General features: G+C 47.6%; 5 protein-coding genes across 5 annotated transcripts; 2 read left to right on the forward strand and 3 right to left on the reverse strand.

The window, feature by feature from the left end:
- Positions 1-913: 913 nt before the first annotated feature.
- On the reverse strand, positions 914-3,116 carry ASPVEDRAFT_121255 (glycerol-3-phosphate dehydrogenase GUT2; the record flags this gene model as incomplete). The annotated part of the gene is made up of 3 exons (XM_040805868.1): positions 914-2,268; positions 2,319-2,578; positions 2,680-3,116. The coding sequence occupies 3 exons, from the start codon at positions 3,114-3,116 to the stop codon at positions 914-916; spliced, it is 2,052 nt and encodes a 683-aa protein (XP_040663470.1).
- A 2,093-nt stretch (positions 3,117-5,209) lies between these two features.
- ASPVEDRAFT_184757 (cytochrome P450) lies at positions 5,210-7,212 on the forward strand (the record flags this gene model as incomplete). Its single annotated transcript, XM_040808929.1, has 4 exons — positions 5,210-5,786; positions 5,867-6,624; positions 6,692-6,810; positions 6,905-7,212. The coding sequence occupies exons 1-4, from the start codon at positions 5,418-5,420 to the stop codon at positions 7,210-7,212; spliced, it is 1,554 nt and encodes a 517-aa protein (XP_040663471.1). The 5' UTR covers positions 5,210-5,417.
- Positions 7,213-12,040: 4,828 nt separating this feature from the next.
- On the reverse strand, positions 12,041-12,607 carry ASPVEDRAFT_49669 (DASH complex subunit DAD2; the record flags this gene model as incomplete). The annotated part of the gene is made up of 3 exons (XM_040814196.1): positions 12,041-12,171; positions 12,232-12,291; positions 12,373-12,607. 3 exons carry the CDS (start codon positions 12,605-12,607, stop codon positions 12,041-12,043), a joined length of 426 nt encoding a protein of 141 aa, XP_040663472.1.
- Positions 12,608-12,626: 19 nt separating this feature from the next.
- On the forward strand, positions 12,627-15,684 carry ASPVEDRAFT_307113 (shugoshin family protein). The gene is made up of 4 exons (XM_040810379.1): positions 12,627-13,125; positions 13,192-13,636; positions 13,689-14,191; positions 14,250-15,684. The coding sequence occupies exons 1-4, from the start codon at positions 13,077-13,079 to the stop codon at positions 15,332-15,334; spliced, it is 2,082 nt and encodes a 693-aa protein (XP_040663473.1). The 5' UTR covers positions 12,627-13,076; the 3' UTR covers positions 15,335-15,684.
- A 45-nt stretch (positions 15,685-15,729) lies between these two features.
- Positions 15,730-16,325, reverse strand: ASPVEDRAFT_24644 (PPP1R11/YPI1 family protein; the record flags this gene model as incomplete). The annotated part of the gene is made up of 2 exons (XM_040809684.1): positions 15,730-16,007; positions 16,070-16,325. The coding sequence occupies 2 exons, from the start codon at positions 16,323-16,325 to the stop codon at positions 15,730-15,732; spliced, it is 534 nt and encodes a 177-aa protein (XP_040663474.1).
- Between the last annotated feature and the right edge of the window lie 342 nt (positions 16,326-16,667).

Consider the following 16,667-nt stretch of genomic DNA (forward strand, 5'->3'; position numbering starts at 1 on the left):
GGATGGAAGCTGAATTTGCATTGGCCGGCCCTGCTCTTATTCTGCTCTTGTCTCGGTAACTAGTGGCCGTTCTGGCTTTGTCACTCTGATCATTCTTCTTGAGTACTTTCCTCTCAACTTTTTACTTGAGATGATCTGTTCTAGAGCGAAATAACTCGGGCAGTGCCGCCCCCCCTTTACATTCCAATCGCTCTTGATACATCATTGCCGAGCAACTTGGAATGGTCCCTGGGATGGATGGATGGGTCAAATCCTGAACGAAGTGCTCATTATCAGCGTGAAATAATAGGGGGGCTAGGTAAAGGAGGCTGGGCCGGCGGCGAATATTGAGGTGCTCATTATGGTGTAGAGTCAGACCACAGGGTACTCTTTCTATTAGTTATTATTTTCACGTAGATATGTCATAATTATCTGACACCTGTCGACGTGGCACTAGTGCAGGCTTAATACGTCACAATTTCCCCCGCGGCCCACTCCAGTGAAGTCTCCTATTTGGCTATTTCAGGACTGAGGCTCAGAGGAGTTCCAGTTCGAAGGGCACCCGATATGAAAAATTGGATTCTTTTTCAATAGCTAAACGCATCAAACACTTTCCATAGAGATTGCATAGAAGTCCACACCCAGTGCCGTAGCTTCGTCATGAAAAACGTGAATGAGGCCTCTTGTAGATTCAATACCATCACCAGAATTCGAATATAGATATAAATATAAAAACATATACTTCCAGAGTGCTACCTTGCACGGAGCCCTGATTCGAGTATCCAGAATAAATTACAATTTCTATTATCTATGACAAAGTGTTGTGTTGGATGTCGGTAGCGTCTATTTTTGCGCCTCGCTATCCAGGGCAGGGTTATGAGCAAGTACGTCAGCAGGAGGTTCTGTGAAAGATATTAGCACCAAAACGGTCACGTTAATCAGGGTCCAATTTGAACCCACCTGTTCTTGTGAATGCACCACGCTCGCTGACAAGCAACTGTTTGACCCTACCACCCTCTACTTGATCTCGGGTCACGTTAAGGAGGTTCGGGGCTAGACCCATTGATGAAAGGAATTGTACACTCTCTTTCCACTCGAGGTCTTTTCTGCTTGTGTCCCAGTTTAGTTCCTCGCCCATCAAGTCGATTACCGTAGGAAGCGCTTCCAGGGCAGCCTGTGCGTTGAGGAATGCCAGACGGGTTCTCCGTGCAATAACATCCACTGCTGTCTGCGCATATTCGTGGCGAACGGCAAAACGTATCTCGCCATCAATAAAAGGGTAGAGGGCTGAGATACGCTCACCACGGACAGGGAAACGTGTTTCAGTTGGGGAGGACAATGCGGCAACTTGCCATGCGCGGTCTCCGTAGGAGGTTGTCAAATGCTTGGCCACTTCAGTTTCAAGACCATAGTGTTGGATGAGATTGATGAAGAGAGTCTTAGACCAGCCATGAGCCCCGATAAGGCGGACCTGGTGGGTTTGGCATGAACCGTCGAGTGACGCATGGTCGGCAACCAGGCCGCGTCCGCCAACACCACTGATATCAGGAGCATTGTGCAGCTCACGAGGTTTGAGATCGAATTCCTTAATTGCCTCATCAACAGCCTCTTCGGCCATCTGGCGGTAAGTAGTCCACTTTCCTCCGGCGCAAGTCAAAAGACCAGAGGGAGAAACCGAGATGAGATGGTTGCGAACCAGGGCTTGCGAACTCTTCACTTTAGGATCCCGCACAAGAGGCCTGATTCCGGACCACGCAGCAAGCACATCGGTTCGGCCAACGTTGATATCAGGAGCCAGATAACCTCTAATTTCGGACAGAATCCAGTTGATATCCTCTTCAGATGGTTGGGGCTGTGCGGTGATCTCCGTGGGAGCATCCGTAGTACCGGCGATCGTGTTTCCCTGCCAAGGAAGGAAGAAAATAACTCGGCCGTCAGAAGTGGACGGGTCGATGAGACCCATGTTGGAAGGGCTGTAATAGCCCGGCAAAATTACGTGGACACCAGAGCTAGGCGCCACAATCTCCTTGACGTCGGGCTCATCCATCTTTCTAATTGAATCAGTGAATGGGCCGGTGGCGTTTATGATACCCTTAGCTCTGATTGGGATTTCTTCTGCTTCTTTACCATCCTTTCCAGGGATACAATCACGAAGCCGAGCGCCATTCAATTTTCCCGACGCATCCTTTGTCAGGCCGGTGACTTCCATGTGGTTGACAACAGTGCTACCATACAGCGCGGCAGTCATCGCGAGCGAAACGTTCATCCGGGAATCGTTGTGGGCACCATCTACAATATTAGCACATCATTTTTGACGCCTCAGACAGCCCGACACATACCGTAGTAAACCATGGCACCAAGAACGTTATCCGTTCTGAGCATGGGGAAAGCCTCAATGGCCTTACTCTTCGGCAAGAAGTAGGAACTCTCGATTCCCTCTGAGCCAGCTAACCAATCATAACATTTTGTACCGGCCCAGAAGTAAGGGACCTGCCACCAATTCTGTACGGGAACCATAATCGGAAGCCAACTAGAAAGATGAGGAGCGGTGTTGAGAAAATACTTGCGCTCCCTTAGAGCCTCTTTCACCAGCTTGTACCTGGCAGCAGGATTAAGCAGGTTAACTTCGGCTTGACTCAAAAACCCCAAAGGAATCAGGGGGGAAAACAAAAACAAAAAACAAAAAGACAGGTAACTAACTGGTTGTAGTCCAATTCCCAAACTGCCTTTTCCAGGTAACGCACGCCACCGTGGACAAGCTTAGTACTCTTGCTACTTGTTCCAGCACTGAAGTCATCTCTTTCAACAACAGCAACTTTCAATCCACGTGTTGCCGCATCGAGTGCGATTCCAGATCCTGTAGCACCCCCACCAATCACAAGAAGATCATACACTTCCGCATCACCGGAAGAGCTGCGTTTGAGATCTTGTATTTGTTCCAATCGAGACTTGATTTTCGGAAAGCTGGGAGGCACAAGTTTGCCTTCATGGTATCCCGGCGGTGGAACTGCAGGCGCTTCGAGTCCGGGAATGTTGCGGGGCCGGTATGAGAAGTAAAACGCGCCTGCACCGACAGTAGCTGCGGCAGAAGTATAGAGGAGAGGTCGCAGAATTCTGCGAGAATTACGCGAGGCCATCGTGGAAGAAAAGTGTGAGAAACAAAGGGTCACCAATTAGCTGCTCTGATAACAGCCGATGCTTCTTTGTCGCTGAAGCAAAAAAGATTGCGCAATCAGTCCACTGGAGATGTCCAGCGTACGCGACTTATCAAAGTGGTACGCGCGAAGTATTGCCCAAAATTTATCTAAGGAAAATAGGTTAGAATTGCAATTCTACCTCGAGAGGAAAAAGGCGGCGCCAATTTGCGAGGACAACGATAATGTGCAAAGGATTAGTTCGGGCTGTCCATACCTCGCGAGAATGAAACGAGCAGGGACAATTGCGTCAGAACGGGCGCCCCTAAGGAAGGGAGGCGTGGTCGGAGGGGAGAATCAACAAATTGTCGTGATGAGAAGAAATAAGAATGAATGTTTGTGAGGGATACACAGGGACATATGAGGGAGTCGACAGCTGATGACGAGGAGAGCACAGGCTGTCATGATGGAAGTGGCCGGGTAACCTTCCATTCTCTTATACCGCGTCATGACGTTTTCCCGGCGCCGCGTGAACAGTGTCCGGTTGACCCCTTCAGACTGCCAAGTTCCAGCAGTTCCAAAAGATGCGACTATTGGAGCACAATTGCAGTGGAGCGATGACGGGCTGACGCCGTCAACCCAGAATGTCCCACCAATCAGGCACTCGGCATCCAGGGCAAGGAAACAGCAAGATAACCCGCTCAACGTGCCCCAACCTCCATGTGACCTGCAAAAGATTTTCGGAGCGCGAGTCCAGATTCCAAGGGCCAGGATCCAGGAACAGGCTAACAACAACAAGAAATCACCCAGGCGATCAAGATTTGAACAATCAAAAATTTGATCATCCCGTGATCAGTCGGCTGCTTTCAAAAAGGCAGGTCTGTCGAGACACGCCCCTTCATTTGTGGCCGAGACTCCGAGGCTCTTCACCTGCAGTCCTTAAATGGGCGACAAGTTCAGGCGCCTGGGCAGCGCCTTTTTGAACCTCGCAGATGATCTCCAAGTCGTGCATCCGGCCCTGTATTATTATTGAGGATGCGACCCACTGACTATCACCTTGGAAGTGCAGGTGTTATGTTATAAATTTAGATGTACTCCGTAACGAATTGTTGTTATTCCTCTTCTTTCGGCGCCTCGCAGGGACATAGTTGAGAGAAACAACCCTTTCAGTTCATTGCCCAGTTTAAACCGCGGTGGCTCACAAGTCACAATAGAAGCTCGAGCCTCAACGCCACTTACTTAGTTTGCCCTCAGCACTCAGCAGGAAGCTGAGTCATCTGACGCGCCGGCTTTTTGAGGCTTTATCATCAATATTAATACGTACAATTAACTATCATTGTTGGGTTCGATCAAAGGTGTCTTCGATAATTCACCATAATTCAAAGCCTCGAGAATCTGTATTTTCTCGCATTTAACAAGGCGCAACCCTCGTATACCCATCAGGCAAAACAGACCCTCCTGGTTCTCCAATGTATGGCTTTGGGCGCCAACAGCTGATAGTATATGCGTCTGTTAAATATCTGCCGCTTAACTTCGTGGTTCGCCTTTGAGGACTTTTACTCGGGGAGGGAGGTACTGTACGGTGTACTGACATGTTTCCTTGTGTGTTCACTTTGTAATGTTCCTACGTGGATCTGCAGACTATCCCATGTACCCCTTTACTCGCAGGTCTATTAGCTCTTTGCAGGGTCAATTTAATGAGGTAAGAATATACCTTTTTGGCAAAGGCGGTTTATGAAAATGCTTGCCATCTATCCCTCCTCTGCACCCTTCTTCTTTCGGACCGGTTAGTTTATTTCATTTCAACTCCCTATTGTGCTTCCTATATAGGAGTGGCCAGCCCCATGAGAAGATGAATAGTTAATGAACTCAGGAATAGAAACATATAGATCTGGCTTTTAGCGGGAGCCATGAGACTATAACTATCAAATTATGTTACAGCAAAGTATGAGCTGGGCGGAAATCGTTCCGGGGTGCGGAATGCTCTCGGTTCCTCTTGTGAGAGGAAGGTGTCGCAGTGGCGAATCACGAACCGTGCATCTCCAAGACTCGACTGGATTACCCCAGTTCACCCCAAATTGTAGGTGAATGCGGGGTGGGGCTCGGTGCTCTGAGCTTTTTTCCCAGCGCTCTATGAGGCGGAAAAGTTCCTCTCGAGGCGGATCTTTGCGAAGTGATCTCGCACAGGAGTGGAAGGCACTTCAGGTTATATCTACATGGCGCACGAACAACCGTGGTCACTCTGAACGCAACAAGCTCTAGCATACCACAAGGAAAGCAGAGGACAGAGAAAATCACAGCAGAATGGCTATCGCAGAAGCATTGTCCCTCGTCAACGGTAGAGTCGTCGAATATCCCCTGCAATCATTACTTATAGTTGCTTTCGCCGTCCCGATCCTTTATGTTGTTATCAATGAATTTGCCCGGGCTTCGGCTCGCATCCCTGGCTTTAAGGGTCCTCGTGGGCTGCCTCTGATCGGTAACCTCGCCCAAATCCGGGAGAATGCAGCCGAACAATATCGTATCTGGTCAAAGACATACGGGCCCGTCTATCAGATTCAACTCGGAAATATCCCCGTCATAGTTATTAATTCTGCTGCATCCGCAAAAGTTCTCTTTGGGCATAATGCTCAGGCTTTAAGCTCCAGACCAGAATTCTATACGTTTCATAAAGTGAGTTCAGAATCGCTTCACTATCTGTTCCCCTCTACTTGATCCCTGTCCAGGGCCGTTGCTTATTATGTGATGCTCAGATCGTTTCGAACACAGCTGGTACAACTATTGGTACCTCTCCCTATAGCGAGTCGCTGAAGAGACGCAGAAAGGGCGCAGCCTCAGCCCTCAACCGGCCTTCGGTTGATTCGTATGTATCTCATTTGGATGTTGAGTCTAAAGCATTTGTGGCCGAGCTTTATAAGTATGGAAATGGTGGGAAAACACCAGTTGACCCCATGGCAATGATTCAGCGACTCAGCTTAAGTCTTGCCCTCACTCTTAACTGGGGGGTGCGAGTTGCGTCCCAAGAGGAGGAGCTTTTTGACGAAATCACTGAGGTTGAGGAGGAGATTAGCAGATTTAGAAGCACCACGGGTAATCTACAGGATTACATACCACTTCTACGTCTAAACCCCTTCAACACAAACTCCCACAAGGCGAAAGAAATGCGAAACCGGCGTGACAAGTATCTTAGTTCGCTCAACCGTGACCTAGACGATCGGATGGAGAAGGGTATTCACAAGCCTTGCATTCAGGCCAACGTGATTCTTGACAAGGAAGCTAAGTTAAACTCGGAGGAGCTTACTTCTATCAGTTTGACCATGCTATCTGGCGGCCTAGACACTGTCACCACCCTTGTTGCCTGGAGTATTTCTCTCCTGGCTCAACGCCCCGATATTCAGGACAAGGCTGCAAAGGCAATCAAGGAATTCTACCGTGAGGATCAGCCCTTATGTGACTGCACGGATGACCAAAAATGCGCATATATCGTGGCGCTGGTCAGAGAATGCCTCAGGTCAGTACACCACCATTACACCTTCATGATAGCTACATTGAAAGCAAAGCTAACTGATTTACTTCAGATACTATACGGTCCTTCGTCTTGCACTGCCGCGAACATCAATAAAAGACATTACGTATGAGGGGAAGGTGATCCCCAAGGGTACCGTTTTCTTTCTCAACTCTTGGGCCTGTAACATGGGTATGTGACTTTCCCTTCCTGAACTTTGCTTCTAGCCATCGTGCAACGTGAAAATATGGTTTAACTTGCTATTTTTCTTCGGCCCAACGAACAGATCCTGAAGTCTGGAACGATCCGGATGAATTCAGACCTGAACGCTGGTTCGAGCAACCCGATGCGCCAATGTTTACTTATGGTATGGGCTACCGCATGTGTGCTGGTTCACTTCTCGCCAATCGTGAGCTGTATCTTGTCTTCATACGTACCCTCAGCAGCTTTCGCATTGAACCAACCAGCGAAAGGGTAGAATGGCATCCTGTGAAGGGGAACTCCGACCCGTCGAGTTTGGTGGCGATTCCAAAAAAGTACAAGGTGAATTTTGTTCCAAAAAATGAGGCAGTGCTTGTCAGAGCCTTGGCTTAATGAATTTACCCTATTTGAGTCCTTTGTTTGGAAAGTTCGGTACTGCTGGCAATCCCCGCCTGAGAGCATTCATGTTGAATCCAAATGATTATATTGTTGAAAACCCTATATTTATATACGGCAGTACGAAAAGGCCGATAGTTCTGGACTACACATCCAAAATCTACTCGGATTGGCTTGTCTAAATAAAACTGAATTGTGAAATCTAACAACAAAATGAATACATATCCACGATTTCGTCCACAGTACGATGCAGACCAATATAGCTCTAGCTCTGACTTGTTTCTTTATAATCCCATGGCACGTGTATCTCCAGCCGAACCCTTGAAACACCATCCTATCCATCACAAGCGCCAAAGCAACTCCAGACTGCAAATATTCGAACTCATAGCAAAGGAATAGCCTCGAAAGTAAATCGCTTCATCAGGAAATGCCACTGTACGAGTATAAATCCCCAGCAATGCATTGAATCCGTTTGCAAAATTTCCCATATTATTTTGCGTGGGGTAACAACATTAAATTCCGACCCAAATCTCCAGTGGCCTTTCTTTTCTCTGGTTGTTTTCTTTTTTTTTTTTTTTTTTTTTTTTNCCAGCAATGCATTGAATCCGTTTGCAAAATTTCCTACGCTGTAGTGCAACCGGTAACAACATTAATTTCCGACCCAAATCTCCAGTGGCCTTTCTTTTTTTTTTTTTTTTTTTTTTTTTTTTTTTTTTTTTTTTTTCTTGGGGGGAGAGGGGGGTTTAGGTAGGTCGTTTTCGTCATTCTGGCATTGCCTTCATCAGTCCAATTTCCAGTACCACATTGACAGCGAGGAAGATGTCACACGTTCTAATTTAAAACAACAAACAATGGAATTTGAATAAATGAGGGGTATATCGCGGTAAAATTATAGAAACAGGATTGGGCAGTGGGTAGTCTAGAGTAGGGATAAAGTTGAGATGTTCGTCCCAGGATAAAACATCACAAGTAATCACTAGGATCCCAGGTTGGCCAGTGAATTCATGACGTGAGACGTCTCTTAAGGTCACGAACGTGGTCAAAGCAGCTGGCGTAGTCACGTAGTTCAGTCTGGGATTGCGAAGATATTGGGGAGCCATGTGGCGAGTAGCTGCGGAGAGAAGACAACGATGTTTGCGACGAGGACGGTGACAATGTCCTGGGATAATGTGGTCGGCAAGAGTTCGGCAACAAGATTTGAGTTGTGCTGGAAGTCGGGTTGGTAGTAAGACAACGCCCCGCGTGGCTGGGGCTTTTGCTGAGCGCCGCTCTTAACTCCCGTGTTGATGCGGATGTGGGTTTATGTAAAACATCGAGTTCAGCGAGTCTGCACGATTGGGAACAATACGGCCCTCCCAGTGTTTGTCGGTCGCAGACCAAACAGAAGTCCAGGGCCCATTCGGTAGTCATGATGGGAATTTTAAGGATAGTGCAAGGCTGACACCGTCGCACTAGACAAGTTCATGAGGAGGGACGGGACTGTCCTTTTGGTGGCAGATTGGAAATGAATGTCGTTAGAAAAGTAGGGTCATCGGCGAGAGCTGGTTTCCAACCCGAAGTACAAAGTGGACAACAACTTGCAGCGTAAACGATGGTTATCGTTGGGCTGAGGTAACTATATAGGAATGAGATTCACGGCGAGGGATTATGCTGGGTAAAGAGTCAAAGGAGGTTATAGTTCAGTACAATGGAAGAATATTGCACAATGGACGGAGAAGTTGTGGTCAGAGGCTATGCGTTCAGGCGCTGCAGTCACGTCATAGTAACCAAATCTATTACCATCCTTACCAGCCGTACAATCACGCGCTGGATTAATCCAACCCAAGGAGGGTTCCCAAGCTCATAGAGACATAGAACGGGGATGATTGGGAGATACGTAGGGAGGCAGGCAGATAGGGGGCTGACTCCAGAACTGAGCGGGCGAAGGGGCAACCGACAATATTATAGAGAGGTTTTCGACCTTGGGGGAAGCTGAGCACTTCAACTAAGTTGAGAGGGAAAAGCATTATGGGGATGGAAGTGGAGACCGATTAGTCCAGATGCATTATGCAAAAAGGCAGCTGTGCTACGACGCTTATGCTCTAGTTGGAATGATTTTCCCAATCAACATCATCATCTCGAGGAGGCCCTGCTGCTGAAAGACTGCGGGAATGCCCTGCGCATGATTGTCTGGAGCCTTTCATTGCGTCAGGAACATCCTGTTCTTTGCACTGTGGTTGATCAGGCTTCGTGGTTGGAGTGGAGAATGCGAGAGGGGTTGTGGGTGTGGAACTTGCACTAGGCCTATCCGAGATTCGTTTTCTTGCTTCAAACTTTCCCATGCACCGTGGGACAGGGGACCGCCAACCACTCAGCGCCTGTGGCGCCCCTGGGTCTCAGCTTCTCCGACCTCCTCCTCCCAAGGTTCTGGCAAACTTTGCCCGAGAGAACTGTGGTTGGCAAATGACCACAGCAAAGATGGTTTGATGGATTGAGTGAGCAATTTCTGAGACATTCTTCCTCGCTGAGGTGGTGACTGATGAGGGGATCTTTTGTTCTCGCCCAGTGTGCGCTTCGTGTTGTCCCATTATTGGGGTCATCGTCTTCAAGAGAGCGGCTTGCGGCCAGCCAGCCTGGCAGCCGTCACCTCGCAGCACTCCACCAGTTCAGCACAGACCTCTCTAGAGGCAGAGAATAAATTACTCCAGAGCGATTTATTTTTGCCTCAGTCCCCGCCCCATGCGCGACCCAAATTCCAACCAGGGTGAACCAGCTGTCAAACAACCCAACAGTCAGTAAGGAGTCCCTCAGGAGTGACGACTTAGTGGCCCATCAGCTTCGATAGGATAGTGGATATGAGCCGACGGGTGATGTGCGTTCCCAGCGGGCTCCTAACCCAAAATAGCGTAGGTGGCCGTCCGAGACCCCAAGCTTGACCGGTCCCACACTCCCACTGATGCCATCCTGCTACGTATTACACCGGCGAACTCCGTACATGTCGTGGCTCGAGCGCTCTACATTAGCAGTAAGAATGGGAACTTGCGAAGGAGTGTTTGGGGAAAGGAAGAAAAAAAAGAAAGGGATAGGCAATGTCCAATAAAAAATGCAAGCAAGGCGCAAGCAAATGACAAACCTAAGGAATTGATACTTTGGATAAGGTTGCAGGAGCCCAAGCTCCTCAACTCTTCATGCTCACAATAACTTGTCTCTGGGACCAAGAATGGATTTTATAAAGAAAAGATGTTCTAAATCAAACTAAAAGGAGCTAAATTCTTGCGGGGAGGGGGGGTGGGGTCCAACAGTACTCCGTTTATTGAAGATCTAGTCTAACAAAGCTCATACATTTTGAGTGCATCATGACAAGTCCCAAGGTCTGATCTGAATACTAATCTGGCTGATACAAATTTTGAAACTATTGGTTTCATGAGTCATCATCAATCTAAGCATCCTCTCACTATTCTGCAGCTTTAATGTGCCTATGTGCACCAGGGACATCAGAAGACTAAGTTAACTTCCTACACTTCTCTGCAAATATAGAGAAACTCTTGTCTATCAGCATATAATGCAATAGAAAGACAGCCTAATACCGCCAGTGGTTTTTTATGGTTGAATGGTAAAATGCTGCCATTTCAATATTATCCCTCTCACTTCATCCAACAATGAGGTGAACGGACCACAAGTCGGGATAGTTAAGTTCTGCTACCTATCTCTTCAAATTATCTGCTTCTTTTGCACATTCCTCCCAGGTACTGTTGAATCACCATCTCAACGCCGTAAAAGGCATTTGATAAACATTACCCCTCGTTGTCTATCGTAGCCCATAGTCTGTAGTCTCTCCCTTGAAGGGAGAACCACTACCACCAATTGCCGTATGTACCTACGACATTTGCCGAATTAAACCTGAATCATTGGTTCTCCACATTGACTATAGTACAAGTTACATACGAGTAGTAATCTAACAAGAAATCGGCAGAAATACAAAAGGGGCTTTTGGTCTTTCCGCTGGTAACCATCATGAACCGCATGGCAAGAGGCTGCGGCCGCTACTGCCTACGAAGCCCCAGTACATACTGTCTAGGATTATGAGTCCGCCAGGTGTATTAAACCTTTTACGCTTGTGTCTTCTGGTAGCGGGCCCCACCGGGACTAAGCTAAGATTCCAAGCTTGGAAGCTGTCACTAGCGGATGCGTTCTCCGCAGTGACCGATTGTTGGGTTAAGTTTGATATCCGCAGGACACGAGATACGTACTATGGCTCTGTCCATACTTCATAGGTCCGTAGTTAGGTTGCGTATAACTTTTTTATTTTGATTTGTTTCTTTTAGTAAGGCTCACAATTTAAACTAGGCTCATGTTACTTCCATGCTGAGAATTTTGCAAAGGCAGGGGCGTGTTTGCGAGATAGCAAGTTTGAAGCCAGCTGCGTATGATACACTCCGCAATTATACGTGGAGGCAAGCCACGTTAAACACACACAAAATAGCAAACTTGACAAGTCTGAGGTCTAACTGTACCCAAAGGCACAATTCCTTGCACCTTCAGATCATTCTTATCCCACCGAGCTACACCCGGTATAGAGTTGGCTGTGTCTGATACTCAGGTTGGCCCTAATAACGTTGCACGTTAGTGGGCACCTTGTTGTAAATTATCGGACATCTTTCGTAGGTTTAGGTGAATCCAGGTAATCAGATCCCATCAGCAGCAGTGTGGTCCACCTGATCGGAGTTCAGTTGAGGAGAAATGACCGGATCATTAGCATAGCTCCATTCGGTCCGCACGGGTATTACATAACCGTAACGTCGTGCAGAAAAGGGATCATATGTGGAGGAGAATATCATATCGTTCATTATTCGCTGGGTTTGTCTTGTTGAATTGCGGGAATTCGAACCAAGGTCGCTGGCAAGGGCAAGTTCGTATCATTTTTTTTATCGGCACTCGCTTCTTGCTCCACCGCATCTTTGGGCACTGCCAATTTAGCTGAGTCAAATACCACATCAGTAAATATAGTACGATCTTGATCGAGAGCCCAAAACATACTTGAGGCCATGGTAATTGCCCGTAGGACGTTATCCCAATTTGCAAGTACGCATGCCACCGCTAACCACATGGAACAGCATTCATAGTTAGTAAGAAGATCAGTTCATGTGCAAATAACATGCTAAGCTCGGAGTTACACACCCTCTGTACCATCTTTGAGTGTTTCCAGTTTAGTTCGAAGTGCCTCCATCTGTCTTGCGAGGCCATTGCTCATGTCACGGAGCTGGACAAGATTATCCAACTCAGCCTTTTTTGACGCAATGCGAGCCGCCAAAACTGAGGATTGCTGTTGAGATATGGCACCGTTTGGTTGTCGAAGGGACGCTGCTGATGTCCCAGGGGCCAGCATGGAAGTTGGGCGGGACGTATATGCCATGGTGGTGGGGAGTTGAAATCAAGCGGGGGAAAGGGGAGGGTGTCTCTCGATTTCGAATGCTGGCGCAAAATACCCCAATATTTGTAGGATAATGACAATTTAGCCACTAATTAACAGAGCCACCACGTGGTAGTGAAATACACCAGTGCGCGTTCAAGGTGGCCGTTGTCCCTCATGATTGCCCGAGACTGGACCGCCCGCACCCTCCAGTGTTGCAAAACAAAAGGAGATTTCCGCTATTCCTATAATGGAAAATCATCAACAGTGGATGGCGTGGACCTACCTCAACTCAAATCCAAATGTCTCCCTGCACCTTCTTCTCGACAATCTCTCACGCACGCGCCCAACCTTCAAGCTTTCAGCACCCTTATGATTGTGTTGACCAACCAAGTTCGGCTCCTATTTAAAATATACTGAAGCCAACGGCCATCGATTCCAACAATTCTACCGCCGCTGCCACTTGTGAATCATGGCTCGTCTGAACGAGTCAACAGCCTCGACTGAACCAATTGAAATTTGTTCGTATAAAGATCTAAATACCCCTAAATTTCGTTGCGCCATGCTTATAGAATATTTTTGTTTAGTAAAAAGACGGTTCGTACGACAAAATCGCGAAATTGCTCGAGTAAACTCAATCCAATCACTCCGAATTCGGAGCCTCGAGTCCGAAGTCTCCCACTTACTTTCTGAGAACGTGTCGCTGCGAGAGCAGATCATAGCTCTGACGCAGGATTTGGAGCGGTTTGAGGCAGCAAAAACACTTCACGATGGTGTTTATGACGTAAAAGCTAGGCTAGACAGCAAACTAGTTGAGCTGAGCAGCCTGATCACAGAATTGGGTAGCCTGCCGCGTCGTTATGCCAAAAAAACACGGGATGAACCCGAACCGATGGGGGGGGAATTTCCAAGGGATACAGGCTTTACTCAACCAGTTAGAGATGTCAATCTCGACCGAGCCTTGGAGCTTGAAGCAAATGGGAAACTCCCCGTCATACTGGAAGACAAGTATTTCCCCAGGCGCACACTCGGGTACGTACACGCTTCTCAAACAAAACCAACCTGTTACTGAAACGATTGGTAGTGCGCAAGAGTTACAAGAGGTGCCGAACAGCGACACGGATATTCCAAGTTGTTCTGGGTCGGAAATTTCTGCCAAATCCCCCAAACAAGATAATAAAAGTGATGATTTGCCAATAAAATCACCGATAGGATACACGAACACGAGCGCAATGATTGGGTATGCAGAAAATGAACGCCCATTACCTCCCAACCTTGAAACAAGAAGAAAGAAAAGACCAAGTCCAATTTCAGCCAATGAAGTCCATGGTGACACAAATTCCACTTCTCTTCTCGATTCAAGATTCACTCGGAAATGTGGAGCAAAACGCAAGTTCTCAGCCGAAGACGAAGAACCCTTTTTTGAATCGGTTGCAATTGAGGATGATGACTTTAAATTCAATCGGCCTGCCCAGTCACCAGTGAGGCTGTCTCCGCAAAATAGTCATTCTCCACCCAAAAAGAAGACTGGGCCAAAAGAGGCGGCTAAAAGCCATGTACAACCTAAGCGGAAAGTGCTCGAACCAAGTATGTGACGCTGGCTTCCACCTCACAAGGTCGTGACTGACTGTGCGAACAATAATAGAGAGCACGAATAGAACCATATTTTCGCCTACAAAATCAAGTACTACGAAGATTCAGGACAAATACCAAAACCCTACGATGGTCGGGAGCAATGAGAACTCGATCCCAAAGCAATCCAAAGATGACCAGAGTCGCAACGAATGTTCATCCCCGAAGAAACCTAGTACACCCATGACCGGCAACGATACGGAGATGGATTATGACAAACAGGAGGTGAAGATCGAAGTGGGGAGGGGTACCATACAATTCCACAATATCCAGCAACCTGAAATCCCCACAACTCCAGATATGCCTAATACTCGGCCGTCAAGGCGACGCGGCGCAGTTGTTAGCTACGCCGAACCAAACCTACGAGACAAGATGAGGAGATCGACAAACGAACTTGGACCGGCTGTCAGTGGGGATAGGTCGCGAAAATCCAGTTCACACACAGACTCAAATTGGGAACCGCATGAACAGTCCGGTAATAAAAGCAGCTCTTCAAAGAAGGCTTGGGGCTCCGAAATTACAAACCAAGGGCATGATTTAGTTGGCGACAAACCGCCTGGCGAACATTTGAAGCGAAATCTGAATGCTAGTCCGGAAAAGAAGCTCCAATCCTCGACGCAACATCATGACGGCGGAAAGGAAGACGCGGAAGGTCAAGCTCAAGAGCAATATGTACCAGGCGAAAGAGAACTGGAGGACCAATTCGGCAGCATGCCACATCGAGAGGATATTGTTCAAAACAATCACTCGCTTTCTGTACACAGCAGATCGGATATCTCTATGGACGTGGACCAGGCAGCTTTAATTACAACCCGAAAATCCCGGCGACATTCTTCAAACACCAAGTCTTCCGGACGAAACACCATGCCGAGATATTGCACCAGTGTCAAGAATGCAGAAAGCTTATACAATGATTTGGCTACGACCTGTTCAGGTTCAGACAGCTCAAATAGCGAGCTCTCCATGTTTCCTACGAAGGTCGACACCTTCACCACTAGAGATCCACAAGAGAACCCTAACACATTGTCCTTGATGGGTTCAACGGGGACAGGACGAGGCCAGCGAATTGCTACTAGGCGGAGAAGCATGGTGTTATAATAGCTTATTAACTTTTGTGGTTGCAGTCTTGTTTGGACCCGCACCTTCGGGTCGAGAGAACTTCTTCTAGTTACTTTCAATCTGATTCCACTGTTCCAATTTGGAGTGGAACAAGTCAAGCACCAACCCTACACTATATTAGTCCTATGTGGTTCATGGCGGCGCATCTAAGCCCGCAACTCCAAGGCCCCGATAGAGTTTAAGTACTTATTTTCCCATTTTCCATGGGTTGGTTTCGCATTGGTGGATCCCCAGGTAGTATATTAGTCGACATCGTAAACATCATCATACTTGATGTGTATTCCAGTCAGGTTCTCTCCGTTGAGCAATAAGAGGAAGGCTGTCTAATAACATGTCCAACTTATAGTTTGGAAAGTTCGCCCGACCTTAAAAACTCAGCTCTTCGTATATTTTGGCATCTTTTCGTAGGCATTTGGACTAGGCTTTCTTCGTTGGCGTCTCTCGCCGTCGGGACCATGGTCACCAGGCGTTCGAGTTCTTTTCGGCGACTTCTGAGAGCCACTGTGGTCATGACTATTCCGTCTGCAGTTCTTCTTAGACTTCGCAGCCTCAGCCCCCCGGTCGCTGTCCGAATCAGACGATTCTGATTCCGAGGATTCTGATTCCGAACTACTTTCTCCAACAGGCCTCGTCTTATGGTAGATGCAGCACACTATGACGCACGCACAGGCAGTGATAGTCAATCAATTAGCTTGAGGTTGCATAAAATGGTACCTGTCATTGGTTGCGGTGTCTCCCTATTGTTACCTTTTGAGCTTTTCTTTCCCATTCCTTCATTATCTACCACATCCTGGCTCCATCGAATATGCCGTGCCGGCGTTTCACCACGAGTAGCCGAAGCATCATCCTCTGCTCTTAGCCTTAACGTTCCAGTTACCTGATTATCTGACGTATTGTCCTGTACTCGAGAGACAGAAACACAGGAGTTAGATGCTGGGTTTCGGGAGGTAAGTTGGCGGCCATGCGACATCATTGCATTCGTAGAAAATCTCGAGGGGCTTGAGGCTTGTGTTATTAAGTATTAAGCAAACGTCTAATTCTGGTGATTTTATCGGGATTTGTGACAGTCGTCAAAGGCGATCGTGAGTTGCTGATCGCGTTGTCTCTGCTAATAAATCTCGTAATTGGGTACAATATTTCACCGCCTGCCTTTGCTGCATCCAACTCCGTCCGAGCGCAAAGTACGTAGCGCATGTCCCGTCTTACCTAGGTAGTCAAGATGTCTACTCGCGGCTTAATCTTCAGGGAATGTGTAATGTTTACATGTTTTCTAACCTACTTGGAATTAAATACAGCCAGCAGGTCTCCAACG

This window comes from Aspergillus versicolor, assembly GCF_001890125.1.
Source record: "Aspergillus versicolor CBS 583.65 unplaced genomic scaffold ASPVEscaffold_1, whole genome shotgun sequence".
NCBI classification, from domain to species: Eukaryota; Fungi; Ascomycota; class Eurotiomycetes; order Eurotiales; family Aspergillaceae; genus Aspergillus; species Aspergillus versicolor.

Coding starts and splice junctions, on each gene's coding strand:
- ASPVEDRAFT_307113 (XM_040810379.1), top strand. CDS start 13,077: ATGGCTCGTCTGAACGAGTCAACAGCCTCGACTGAACCAATTGAAATT. Junction 13,637..13,688: donor TTCCCCAGGCGCACACTCGG/GTACGTACACGC, acceptor AACGATTGGTAG/TGCGCAAGAGTTACAAGAGG. Junction 14,192..14,249: donor GCGGAAAGTGCTCGAACCAA/GTATGTGACGCT, acceptor GAACAATAATAG/AGAGCACGAATAGAACCATA.